This window comes from Anolis sagrei, chromosome X (assembly GCF_037176765.1).
Source record: "Anolis sagrei isolate rAnoSag1 chromosome X, rAnoSag1.mat, whole genome shotgun sequence".
Taxonomy (NCBI): Eukaryota; Metazoa; Chordata; class Lepidosauria; order Squamata; family Dactyloidae; genus Anolis; species Anolis sagrei.
In genome coordinates, this window is record NC_090034.1 from 34,909,987 (window position 1) to 34,924,219 (window position 14,233).

The following is a 14,233-nucleotide window of genomic DNA, read 5'->3' on the forward strand; positions in this document are numbered from 1 at the left end:
AGGACACTTTGGCGTTCCTTGCATGAATTCAGAAATGGATAGAGATTCTGAAACCCTTGCTTTCAGAAGTGTTGCAGAACTGTTCCAACTATTTATTGAGCTGCATGGAGAATTTATTTATTTATTTATTTCTGCTGCTTATACCCCGCCCTTCTCACCCCCGAGGGGGGACTCAGGGCGGCTTACAAAAAGAAGGCACAATTCGATGCCCTTATCCAAACACGTACAAATATAAAAACAATTACAATAGTTAAACAATTAACAGATTAAAACATCAATATATTGCACAATAGCACATCAATAAACAGTCTCATGGTCAGTGTTCCGCGTTCCATAGGTCCAACAGGTTTCTTCATTATTTGCCCATCATTATGGTCTTTCTTTTTAGTTGCCAGAGTTTCCAAAGGCCTGGTCCCACATCCAAGTTTTCAGCTTTTTCCTAAATGAGAGAAGGGAGGACGCTGATCTGATCTCCCCAGGGAGTGAGTTCCACAGGTGGGGGGCCACCACTGAGAAGGCCCTGCTCCTCGTCCCCGCCAGTCTCACTTGTGATAAAGGCGGGGTCGAGAGCAGGGCCTCCCCAGAAGATCTTAGACTCCGAGGTGGGATGTAGAGGGAGATCCGTTCGGACAGATACACTGGGCCGGAACCGTATAGGGTTTTGTAGGTTAAAACCAGCACCTTGAATTGTGCTCGGAATGGGATCGGCAGCCAGTGGAGCTGGCATAGCAGGGGGGTGGTATGCTCCCTGTAAGCCGCTCCGGTGAGCAATCTGGCTGCCTCCCGTTGGACTAGTTGGAGTTTCCGAGCAGTCTTCAAAGGCAACCCCACGTAGAGTGCGTTGCAGTAATCCAACCGGGATGTGACAAGAGCGTGGACCACCGTGGCCAGATCCGACTTCCCAAGGTACGGGCGCAGCTGGCGCACAAGTTTTAATTGTGCGAAAGCTCTCCCGGCCACCGCTGAGACCTGGGGTTCCAGGCTCAGCGATGAGTCCAGGATCACTCCCAAGCTGCGAACCTGCGTCTTCAGGGGGAGTGTAACCCCGTCTAACACAGGCTGTAACCCTATACCCTGCTCGGCCTTACGATTGAGAAGTGGGTAATATATTATTGTTGTTGTTGTCATGCGGGTAACAAATTATTATTATTATCATCGTTGTTTTTGATATTATTTCTAAGTAATTCCAATGATTATGTAAACCATAAAGTGGCTGTTTTTTGGCCTTGGCTTCAAAAAAGACCAGAATGCAAGAACAAGATAAAATCGTCGCAGGGACTCAAAGTATTAATTTACTTTTTTTTATATAATGCTGGCAATTTATATAATTGGAAATGTTGTTATCCTATATCACTTATGTAAAATCCAGGGTGCTTTTTGTACCTTTTAATCTCGAATGTCCTGTACCTCTGAAAGCTCTTGTTCATGGCCGTTGGCTAGCACACTCAATCTATTGAACTGAATGTTCTTTTAGTTGGCCGCTTTAGTACAATTTGTTCCCGGGGAACGTCATCTGAGAACCCCAAGGACTACCTCTAAATCTCTCAATGCTCCCCCGCCTTGGAGGGAGAAAAAAACACCCCACAAATGATCAGAAAATGAGAGAAATTGGAACTTTGTCACCTGTTCCTTCTTCCTAAAATCGGGGTGCCTCCGTTAAAGACATCCAGCTCCCTAAGTTGCTTCTCATTGGGTTTGGTCTCTAGGCCTTTGACTATTTTGGTCACCCTTCTCTGGGTACCTTCTAGCTTCTTGAAATGTGCTGCTCAGAAATGGGCACATTATTCCAGGTGAGCCCTGACCAAAGTAGAAGAGAATGGGACCACGAGTTCCCTTGATTTAGACACTATATGCCTATTGATGCAGCCTAGTATTACACTGGCTTTTTGAGCTGCTGCATCACAGTGTTGTTTTGGATCCTGAGCCTCTCCTCTCCCTCCCAATTTGGTCCCAGCTGCATATAGAATCATAGAATCTATGCCCTCCGAGCTCAGTATTTATTACTATTCAGGCTAGGGATTACTTTTATGATGTAAAAAAAAAATGAAAAAAATGAAAAAAAAATGAAGGAAACGCTGAGCAGCATTCCGTGGACACAGATACTAAAAGACAAGGGAGTTATGGATGGATGGGAATTTCTCAAGAGTGAAATACTCAAGGCGCAATTGCAAACCGTGCCAACAAAGAGAAAAAATAGGACAAGTGCAAAGAAGCCAGAATGGATGTCCAAAGAACTTCTAACTGTGCTAAGACACAAAAGAGACATGCACAAGAAGTGGAAAAAGGGAGAAATCACCAAAGAAGAATTCAAACAAATAGCCAACACCTGTAGGGAAAAGGTCTGCAAGGCTAAAGCACAAAACGAGCTCAGACTTGCCAGGGACATTAAAAACAATAAAAAGGGCTTCTATTCTTATGTCAGTAGAAAAAGGAAAAACAAGGAGGCGATGGGACCTCTTCGCGGAGAAGATGGGGCAATGCTGACAGGGGATAGGGAAAAGGCAGAACTACTTAATGCCTTCTTTGCCTCGGTCTTCTCACAAAAAGAGAGTCTTCAACCTCAGCAAGATGGAGTGGATGAGGGATTGGAGGACATCCAACCCCAAATTGGGAAAGAAGTCGTCCAGGAATACCTGGCCGCTCTTAATGAGTTCAAGTCCCCAGGGCCAGATCAACTACACCCCAGAGTATTGAAGGAACTAGCGGAAGTCATTTCGGAACCATTGGCAACCATCTTTGAGAGTTCTTGGAGAACGGGAGAAGTTCCAGCAGATTGGAGGGCCAATGTGGTCCCAATCTTCAAGAAGGGAAAAAAGGATGACCCAAACAACTACCGTCCGGTCAGCCTCACGTCGATACCGGGCAAGATTCTGGAAAAGATTGTTAAGGAAGCGGTCTGCAAACACTTAGAAACAAATGCAGTCATCGCTAATAGTCAACATGGATTTATCAAAAACAAGTCATGCCAGACTAATCTGATCTCTTTCTTCAATAGAGCTACAAGCTGGGTAGATGCGGGGAATGCCGTGGATGTAGCGTACCTGGATTTCAGTAAGGCCTTCGACAAGGTCCCCCATGACCTTCTAGCAAGGAAACTAGTCCAATGTGGGCTAGGCAAAACTACGGTGAGGTGGATCTGTAATTGGTTAAGTGGACGAACACAGAGAGTGCTCACTAATGCTTCCTCTTCATCTTGGAAAGAAGTGACAAGTGGAGTGCCGCAGGGTTCCGTCCTGGGCCCGGTCCTGTTCAACATCTTTATTAATGACTTAGATGAAGGGCTAGAAGGCATGATCATCAAGTTTGCAGACGACACCAAATTGGGAGGGATAGCCAATAGTCCAGAGGACAGGAGCAGAATTCAAAACGATCTTGACAGATTAGAGAGATGGGCCAAAACTAACAAAATGAAGTTCAACAGTGACAAATGCAAGATACTCCACTTTGGCAGAAAAAATGAAATGCAAAGATACAGAATGGGTGACGCCTGGCTCGAGAGCAGTACGTGTGAAAAAGATCTTGGAGTCCTCGTGGACAACAAGTTAAACATGAGCCAACAATGTGATGTGGCGGCAAAAAAAGCCAATGGGATTTTGGCCTGCATCAATAGGAGCATAGTGTCTAGATCTAAGGAAGTAATGCTACCCCTCTATTCTGTTTTGGTTAGACCACATCTGGAATATTGTGTCCAATTCTGGGCACCACAATTCAAGAGAGATATTGACAAGCCATGTATAAATATGTGAGAGGAAGCCACAGGGAGGAGGGAGCAAGCTTGTTTTCTGCTTCCTTGGAGACTAGGACGCGGAACAATGGCTTCAAACTACAAGAGAGGAGATTCCATCTGAACATTAGGAAGAACTTCCTGACTGTGAGAGCCGTTCAGCAGTGGAACTCTCTGCCCCGGAGTGTGGTGGAGGCTCCTTCTTTGGAAGCTTTTAAGCAGAGGCTGGATGGCCATCTGTCAGGGGTGATTTGAATGCAATATTCCTGCTTCTTGGCAGGGGGTTGGACTGGATGGCCCATGAGGTCTCTTCCAACTCTTTGATTCTATGATTCTATGATGTTGTGTTATTTTATTTTTTTATTATTTTGATTTTACCGTATATACTCAAGTATAACCCGACCCGAATATAAGCCGAGTCACTTAATTTTACCACAAAAACTGGGAAAACGGATTGACTCAAGTATAAGCTGGGGGTGAGAAATTCAGAAGCCACTGGTAAATTTCAAAATGAAAATAGATACCAATAAAATTACATTAATTGAGGCATCTAATTGAGGCATCAGTAGGTTAAATGTTTTTGAATATTTATATAGAATTGTAATTTAAGATAAGACTGCCCTAACCTTCTTCGATGTAAATGTGCTTACGTATCCTTCCAATAATAATAAAGACAGTAAACTGATAAATGGAATAATAATAGAGTGAAATAATAAATGGAATAGTAACAATCATAGAGTAAAATAATAAATTTAATGATAACACTGATAAGATAAAATAATACATGTAATAATAAAGTAAAATGCTAACTATAATAATAAATACAGTAAAATAATAAATGCAATAATAATAATAATAATAATAATGACAGAGTAAAATAATAAATAACCTTGACTTGAGTATAAGCCGAGGGGGACTTTTTCAGCCCAAAACAAGGGTTGAAAAACTAGGCTTATACTTGAGTATATACAGTAATTTTGATTTTGTTTTATTGCGACGTGTTTTAATCTGTGCTTATCCCTATGTAAACTGCCCCAAGTCCCTTTTGGGAGATGGAGGTGGGGTATAAAAATAAAATTATTATTATTATTATTATTATTATTATTATTATTACTAGCTGTACCCGCCACGAGTTGTTGTGGCCAACTTTCCCTCCTTCTTTCTTTCTTTCTTTCTTTCTTTCTCTACCTCTTTCCTCCCTTCCCCTCCCTTTTTCTTTCCCTCCTTTCTTCCTTGTCTAACTCTTTCTTTCCTTCCTTTCTTCGCTCTTTGCTTCCATCCTTCCTTCTCTTTTTCCTTCTTTGCTTCTCTCCTTCTTTCTGTCCTTCCTTCCCTCCTTCTTTCCTTCCTCCCCTGGCAGCGGATGAGGCTCCCCCTTTCAGTAGACCCACTATAGTGGCATCCATTTTTAGCTCCTGCTCTGGCTGGAAGAGTGGAGAGGATGGTCAGCAGTGCCTCCCGTGCTTAATGTGTCTTCACACAGGAGGGGACAGAGCCATGGAATTAATTTGCACGCATGCACTGTGTTGTTTTATACCTTTTTGGATTTTAAAGCTCTTTTTCGCTATTTTTGGTGATTTTTTTGAGTGATGGTCACTCCTTGGGTTAATAGGTGTCTTGTGGCCAAATTTGGTGTCATTTCACCCAGCGGTTTTTGAGTTATGTGCATCCCACAAATGAACATTACCTTTATATATAGATAGATTATTAATCCTAGAGTTGGAAGAGACCTCATGGGCCATCCAGTCCAAACCTGTTCTGCCAAGAAGCAGGAAAATCGCATTCATAGCACCCCCGACAGATGGCCATCCAGCCTCTGCTTAAAGACCTCCAAAGAAGAAGCCTCCACCACACTCCAGGGCAGAGAGTTCCATTGCTGAACAGTTTTATCTCACAGTCAGAAAGTTCTTCCTAATGTTCTGGTGCAATCCCCTTTCCTGTAGTTTGAAGCCATTATTCCGCATCCTAGTCTCCAGGGCAGCAGAAAACAAGTTTTCTCCCTCCTCCCTATGAGTTCCCCTCATACCTTTATACATGGCCCTCATCATATCTCCTCTCAGCCTTCTCTTCTGCAGGCTAAACATGCCCAACTCTTTAAGCCGCTCCTTTAAGGCTTGTTCTCCAAACCCTTGATCATTTTAGTCGTCCTCCTCTGGACACATCCCAGCTTGTCAGCATCTCCCTTCCATTGCTTTGCCCAGAATTGGACACAGTGTGATTCCAGGTGTTGTCTGACCAAGGCAGAATAGAGGAGTAGCATGACTTCTCTGGATCTAGACACTATACTCCCCCTCGATGGATTATCACCTTGTCGTGGTGAGGGGGCTTGCGTGTTCCAATGAACTCGCAGGTGCAACCACTGGAATCATGAACAACCAGGAGTGGCCGTAGAGGAGGTTCCAAGGGCCTCAATGGCGGAGCAGGTGGAAGATAACATGGTACATGTTACAACGGCTGTGGAGGCAGAAGAAGTCTGCAACAGATTGAGAAGCCACGGTTGTCATGTTGACCATGCCACTAGATGGGACCTCACTCTGTGATGACTGTGTGTTGATCAGCTATGTACTGACCTCCACACATTAAAAAAAAAACTCATGCACAGGCATCTTCCAAGAAAAATAAAAACAAACCAACAAAAGTTCCATGGCGATCAGTGAGTGGTGACAGGGGCAGAACTGTGAAATCTGGAAGCCCCTAGTCACAGTCTGGCACATGGGCGGTGGATATAAGGACTCAGTTGTTCTACCTCAAGGTCTGAGGCAGTTGAGAAGTTCAGCAGCTGTATCCATGACTGAGCAGCCCTTTTTAGGACCCACTCTGCTCACCCCACACGGGGAAGGGGCTAGAAAAGGTGCCCTAAATATAGTCTGCCTCTCTTACACCTGACTGGACTGCCGTGTCCAGTGGGGTCACCACCCTGCGGCCAAAAAGAAAAATGAACTTTGGAACATGAAATGTATGGACACTGTTGGACAAGACTGACAGTGAATGCCCCAAACGCTGGGATGCTTTAACATCGACATAGCAGCACTTTAGGAGACCCGGACAGCAGGAGAGGGACAGCTGAAGGAAGAAAAAGGAGGCTACACCTTCTTCTGGAAGAAGACCGAAGAATACACGGAGTTGGCTTTGCTATCAGAAATGATCTGGTGAAGCACCTGACCAAAGCACCCATTGGCATAGACAAATGACTCTCAACCCTCCGAATTAATCTTACCAAAAACCAACAAGCAATCATCGTAAGTGCCTATGCACCAACACTAGATGCTGATCAAGACATCAAGGAAAAAATTTACTGTCAGCTCGACACCATCCTATCGGAGATACTTAAGGAGGACAACATCAGGGACCATAGGAAAAGGGACCATAGGAAAAGCCTGGGTTGGAAACAGCAACTCGAATGGCATCCTGCTTCTCACCAAATGTGCGGAACACAACCTTGTCATCACCAACATGCTCCTCTGCCAGAAAAACAAGCTCAACACATCATGGAAGCACCCCCGGTCAAAGCATTGGCACCTCTTAGACTATGTAATCACACGTGCCAGAGACCGCTGTGATGTGCTTCTCACAAGAGTAATGACAGGTGCTGATGACTGCTGGACAGACCACAGGCTAATCCGATCCATGATGGCTATCAAGATCATCCCCAAACACAGACTCCAAGGAAGAAAGACAAGGTGCAAAATGAACACCCAAGCCCTTCAGGAGCCCTCCAAACGAGCCATTTTCCAAACAGCACTCACGGACCATGTAACCATAGAACACCTCGAAAATGTTGAGGAACATTGGAACAGACCTCCATCACCACAGCCTGCGAAGAAACTATTGGATATCAAAACAAGAAACATCAAGATTGGTTTGACGAAAATGACAATGAGATCCAACAGTTAATTGACAAGAAAAGATGAGCCTTCCAAACATGGCAGAGAGACATCAACTGTGCTGCTAAGAACAAGATATATGCTAGTGCAAAAGCTGAGGTCCAAAGAAGGACCAGAGAACACAAGAACATCTGGTGGACAAAGAAGGCTGAGGAAATCCAACACTTGGCAGATACCCATGATGCTCAGGGATTTTTCAAAGCCACAAAGATCATCTATGGACCAAGAAATCATGACATACAGTCTCTATGCTCATCGGATGGAACCAAACTTCTGAAGGACAAAAAAATCAATTGCACTACGTTGGAAAGAGCACTACCAAAGCCTCCTGAATTGCAGCTCCAATGTGGCCAAAGAGGTTCTCTCACAAATCCCGCAACAACAAACTAAGGATGAACTTGCAGCACTGCCTAGTTTGGAAGAAGTCAGCAATGCCATCAGCCAACAAAAAAAGTACCCAAGTCAGTGGATCTGATGGGATCCCTGCTGAAATCTTTAAAGAGGGAGGACCTGAGCTGACACAACTCCACCAGCTCACAGAAAAAGTGTGGGTGACCGAGAAAATCCCAGCAGATTTCAAGGATGCCACCATCATCACCCTCTTCAAAAAAGAGGAAAGAACAGACTGCGGAAACTATTGAGGTATCTCCCTTCTAACCTCTGCTGGGAAAATCCTCGCAAGAATCCTTGCAAACCGCCTTCTACCCCTCTCAAAGGACACCCTCCCAGAATCCCAGAATGGCTTCCGCCCCTCCAGAGGAACAGTGGACATGATCTTTACTGCAAGACAGGTCCAAGAAAAATGCAGGGAACAAAATCAACCTCTGTACATGGCATTCATTGACCTTGCAAAGGCATTCAACACAGTGAATCGCAGCGCCCTCTGGACCATCCTCCAGAAAATCGGGTGCCCTAACAAATTTGTGAACATCCTGCAGCTCCTCCATGATGACAACAGTCTTGGACAGCAATGGCTCCCCAAGTGACCCATTTAAGGCGGAATCAGGTGTCAAACAGGGATGTGTTATTGCCCCAGCCTTATTTTCCATCTTCAATGCTATGATACTTCATCTTGTTGATGGGAATCTTCCCACCGGAGTGGAAATTATCTATCGGACAGATGGCAAACTATTTAACCTTAGCAGACTCAAAACCAAGGTCACAACAACATCTGTTATAGAACTCCAATATACTGATAACAATGTTGTCTGTGCGCATTCAGAAGAAGACCTACAAGCTACTCTAAACACCTTTGCAGAAACATAAAAGAAGCTTGGCCTGTCATTGAACATCGAGAAAGCCAAAGTGCTCATCCAGCAGGCACCAGCCAGTCCCTCTGCAATGCCAGAAATACAGCTTAATGGTGTAATGTTAGAAAATGTGGACCATTTCCACTACCTTGGCAGCCACCTCTCCACAAAAGTCAACACTGACACTGAAATACAACACTGCCTGAACTCTGCGAGTGCAGCATTTTTCCCAATAAAGCAGAGTGTTTGAAGATCGGGACATCCGTAGGGATACCAAAGTGCTAGTTTATAAAGCTATTGTCCTCCCAACCCTGCTATACGCCTGCATAACGTGGACTGTCTACAGACGTCACATGCAACTCCTGGAACGATTCCATCAGCGTTGCCTCTGAAAAATCCTGCAAATCTCTTGGGAAGACAGGTGGACAAATGTCAGCATGCTGGAAGAAGCAAAGACCACCAGCATTGAAGTGATGGTCCTACGCCATCAACTCCACTGGATGGGCCACGTTGTCTGAATGCCCGATCACTGTCTCTCAAAGCAGTTACTCTACTCTGAACTCAAGAAAGGAAAGCAGAACGTTGGAGGACAGGAAAAGAGATTTAAAGATGGACTCAAAGCCAACCTTAAAAACTGTGGCATAGACACCGAGAACTGGGAGGCTCTAGCTGGAGGTCAGCTGTGACTAGCAATGCTGTAGAATTTAAAGAGGCATGAATGGAGGACAAAAGGGAGAAAGGTGCCAAGAGGAAGGCACATCAAGCCAACCCTGACCAGGACCACCTTCTGTCTGGAAACTGATGTCCTCACTGCAGGAGAACATGCGGATCAAGAATAGGGATCCACAGCCACCTACGGACCCACTGCCAAGACACCACATCTGGAAGACAATCACTCTTGAGCTACGAGGGATGGCCTAAGTAAAAGTAAAGTACGTCTATTTATGCAGGCCAAAATCCCATTGGCTTTTTAAACTGCCACATTGCATTGCTGGCTCATGTTCACCTTCCTGTCCATGAGGACCCCAAGATCTTTTTCACATGTACTGCTGTCAAGCCAGGCATCGTTCCCCATTCTGTATATTTGGATTTCATTTTTTCTGCCTAAGTGCAGTATCTTGCATTTGTCTGTGCTGAACTTTATTTTGTTGGTTTTGGCCATTAATATCTCTAATCTGTTAAGATCGTTTTGAATTCTGCTCCTGTTTTCTGGAGTATTGGCTATCCCTCCCAAGTTGGTGTTCTGCAAACTTGATGACCCTGCCTTCTCACCCTTCATCTAAGTCATTAATAAAGATGTTGCACAGAACTGGGCCCAGGATTGAACCCTGCTTATGGCACTAAACCCGTCACTTATTTCCAGGATGAAAAGACAGCATTGGGGAGAACCACCCTTTGGGTTCATTCACTTAACCAATTACAGATCTAGGTAACTATAGTTCTGCCTAGCCCACATTGGACTAGTTTGTTTGCCAGAAGGTCATGGGGGACCTTGTTGAAGGAAGGCCTTCCTGAAATCCAGATACGCTCCATCCACAGCATTCCCTGCATCTACTCAGCTTGTAACTCTATCGGAAAAAAGAGACCAGATTACTCTGGCATGACTTGTTTTTGATAAATCCATGTTGAGTGATGACCACATATGTTTCTAAGTGTTTGCAGACCACTTCCTTAATGATCTTTTCCAGAATCTTGCCTGGTATCGACGTGAGGCTGACCGCACAGTAATTGTTTGGGTTGTCCTTTATTCCCTTCTGGAAAATAGGGACCACATTTGCCCTCCTGTGTTCTATTCCATCACCCAAGTCATTGATAAAGAAGTACAATAGCCCCGAAAGGCTATTCAACTAGAGATGATGGGAAGGCCTGGAAAAAAAACCCACAGAAAAATGGGGGGGGGGGGTCCAGAAAAAACCCCAAAATTGGGGGAAAAACATAAATAAACAGGGGAAAAAACCCAGAAAAAAGTTTTTCCTCCAATTTTTCTGCGTTTTCTCATCTCTACCCAGGACTGAACCCTTGTGATGGCACCCTACTGGTCACTTCTCTCCAGGATGAAGAAGAGAAACCATCGGACAGAAGCACACTTTGGGTTCAGCCACTCAACCAATTCCCAATCTACCTAACAGTAGCATTGTATAGTCCACATTTTGCCAGCTTTTTTGTGAGAATGTCATGGGGAACCTTGTCCAAGGCCTTCCTGAGTTCTTGAGCATCACATGTTGCAAAGACTCTCTCTTGGTTCTGCATCATAAGACTGAAAGTGTAGGCAGGGAAGAGTGTTTGCCAAACCAGCCCAAAGGCTTCTGTGAAGAACTTATCACAGTTTTAGCTAAGACACTTGTTATTATGTACACTTTACAGCGCAACACACATATGAGAGCAGACATTTTACCAATCATGATGTACAGGACGGGATATATTCCAGCCATAACGCTGGGCATCTTTAAGAGAGCTTCCCAGAAGTGCTGCTTGGTGCATAAGCTTCTTAGGGATGCAGCCGACATTGACACAGGTACCGCCAAGTCCCCATTTGGTTCCTAAAGTGGAGAAGAAAAGGGGAGACAATCATAGACTGTTGCCTACATACTTTAAAAAAATCCTTATATTTTACTTTTCCTTGAATGAGCTCATGGCTCACCTCCTTCTTCCGTACCCTTAGGACAGGAAGAGGGGAAGAGAGAGAAAAGGAAAGGAAGGGAGACAGGGAGAGATAGCTATCCTAACTCCAACTGATGGTTTCATGCTCAGTGTGGACTACAACCCACATCAACTTCGACTCTACATCCCTCATTCTTGGACTGCAATACATACCCTTTAGTAGGCTTTTAACATTGTGCTTTAAATCCTTTGTGTCTGTATTTTAAACACGCAACATTTCGTGACACAGTCATTCGGTTTTACTACCAAACTGGAAGTTAAACCAGCCCCTTATAAGATAGTCAGATACATTCATAAATTGTATTAACAAAATGTATCAGGACATCACATATCTCATGAACACCTTTCTGTTTTTAAAAATATATGATATATTGCTTATTTCACATTGACGCAGAGGTTTTGTATTATGTTCACGCAAAACATCGACACATGCACGTGTCGAGACACAAGTTTGGAAAGCTGTACTCTATGGGATCCTGGGAGCTAAGGCAATATGGGGAGGTGGTTTTGGAAGCTACTTGGCCTTTTTCACCGCATCTTTTCACAACTACTTTCCCTCTGAAGACACCACTGAGTCAGGCACTGAGCGAAAAAGCAGTTATAAAGACAGCAGGCCCTACGGATTGGCTGATTCCAGTGACCACGGATTGTTGTGCCCCATATTAGAAAATGGCAGTAACATGAATGTGGACATGTTGAAGGATGTTCCAGTTGTGGCCATTTCATAATATGAGCTGCAACTGTCCACTGTTTTTGTTTGCCGAGAACCAAACTATTATGGATATAGTGGGCCTGCTGTACAAACGATTTTGAGAGGAATGTGCTGGAGGAACTGGCATCCTTGCACTGGATGAATTGTCTTTCCACCAAAACTGGATAGGTTTTGCGCATTATGTTTTAAATTTTATTTGTCTGTTTATTTATTTACAATATTTCTATCCTGCCTCCCACAGCCCGAAGGCGACTCAAGGCGGCTTACAAATTGGCAGCAATTTGATGCCACAACAGTCCATAGTATACAATTAAAAACAATTAGAACATTATAAAATCCATACAAAACCATTAAAATATATAAAAACCAATATCTTCCTATTATTAAATTCCTGTTTATTAAATTGTTTCCTGCCCTGAAAGTCATTCTTAAGAGAGAGGCAAAATCTAAACTGAACAAATAAACAGACCTACTGTGCCTTGAAGTTGGCCCTGACTTTCAGGGACTTTCTCCTAGGGTTTCCTTGATACAATCAATTCAGCTGTTTACCACTGATGCTGAGAGAGTGGAACTTGCCCAAGGTCACCCAGTGCGTCCCTATGGATTAGTAGAGGATTACAACCCTCGCCTCCCACAGTCCAAGGCCAACACTCAAATCCCCATCCCACATTGGCTTGAAATAAATCATAACAGAGATATCTTAGCTGGAAACAGATGGACATCATGAGCAGAACAGGCAAGATAGAAATCCTGATGCCCTTGGATGGAAAAGTCATAGTATGTGTTTGCTGTTTTGAGTTACAGTGGGAAGGTCTCCTACCTTTTGGAGAAGGTTCCACGTAATCTAACACGGCCACTTTTTTTCCAAACTGGGATGCTGTAAGAAATAATGGATTTAGGAAAGGGCAAGGTTGTGCTTGCGTCAATGCTATCCAGAATGATTTCCCCCTTCAGTAAGGAGTGGACAACTTGTGGCCTTTTGGACATGGCTGATGTGCAATTCCCAGCAATCCAAGCAGTACAACCACTAAATACCAGGGGTGACCACAATGAGTAGGGGAGTTCTTGGGGTAAAATCCCTTAAAAGTAACTTCCCTGAGCCCTTTCAAATATGTGATCTAAGTTAAATATGAGTGGCATTCAATCTGAAAGTTGGAAGGGATCCTAAACATCATCTAGCCCAACCTTAATGCTGTTGTTGTTGTCATTATTATCTAGTCCAACTCTTCATCAATGCAGAATCTATAATACAGCAGCAATAATAACATATCTGGTTGCCCTGCTTCTACTTAAAGACCCCCTTTGGGTTTGGGCTGGCATCTGTGACAGTCCCATGCCTCAAGGAAAAACCCCTCCCCAAAAGCCTGGAACCCAACACAACAATCAACAAAACAAAGTCTGGAAAGCAATGATATGTAGTATGACATAATATTTGTTCATCAATAAAGAATTAACATACACCAACATAAATCCATGCACTGTGGCCAGCAAATAATAATAATAATAATAATAATAATAATAATAATGGGTTGGTGTGAGTTTTCTGGGCTGTACGGCTATGTTCCAGAAACATTATCTCCTGATGTTTCACCCACATCTATGGCAGGCAGAAGTTGTGAGTCCCCAGGCAGATGTAGCCAAGCTTTGAAGCTGCAAGGCCATTCAATACTAATCAAGGTGACCAACTGCAATGTTCACACCTGCCTCAAGCAGACGAGTTCTTTCTCCCACCCTGGACATCATTCCACAGATATATAAACCTCACTTGCCTAGTTTCCAATGGACCTCGCAACCTCTGAGGACACCTGCCATAGATGTGGGCAAAATGTCAGGAGAGAATACTTCCAGAACATGGACATACAGCCTGGAAAACTCACAGCAACCCAGTGATTTCGGTCATGAAAACCTTCAACAATAATAATAGTAATAGTAGTAGTAGTAGTAGCAATAATAATAATAATACATTGTATTATTACGATGGGAAGGCTCCTCCATGAACTAC

General features: G+C 43.9%; 1 protein-coding gene across 3 annotated transcripts in view; it reads right to left on the reverse strand.

The window, feature by feature from the left end:
* Positions 1-14,233, reverse strand: part of TXNRD2 (thioredoxin reductase 2) — an 86,656-nt gene that overhangs the window by 65,218 nt on the left and 7,205 nt on the right. For all 3 annotated transcript variants that reach the window (XM_067473181.1, XM_060785859.2, XM_060785860.2), the window contains 2 exons: positions 13,052-13,108; positions 11,254-11,398 (listed from right to left, as the gene is read on the reverse strand). In XM_067473181.1, the coding sequence (XP_067329282.1) occupies positions 11,254-11,398; positions 13,052-13,108 (202 nt within the window). The remainder of the gene's footprint in view (positions 1-11,253; positions 11,399-13,051; positions 13,109-14,233) is intronic.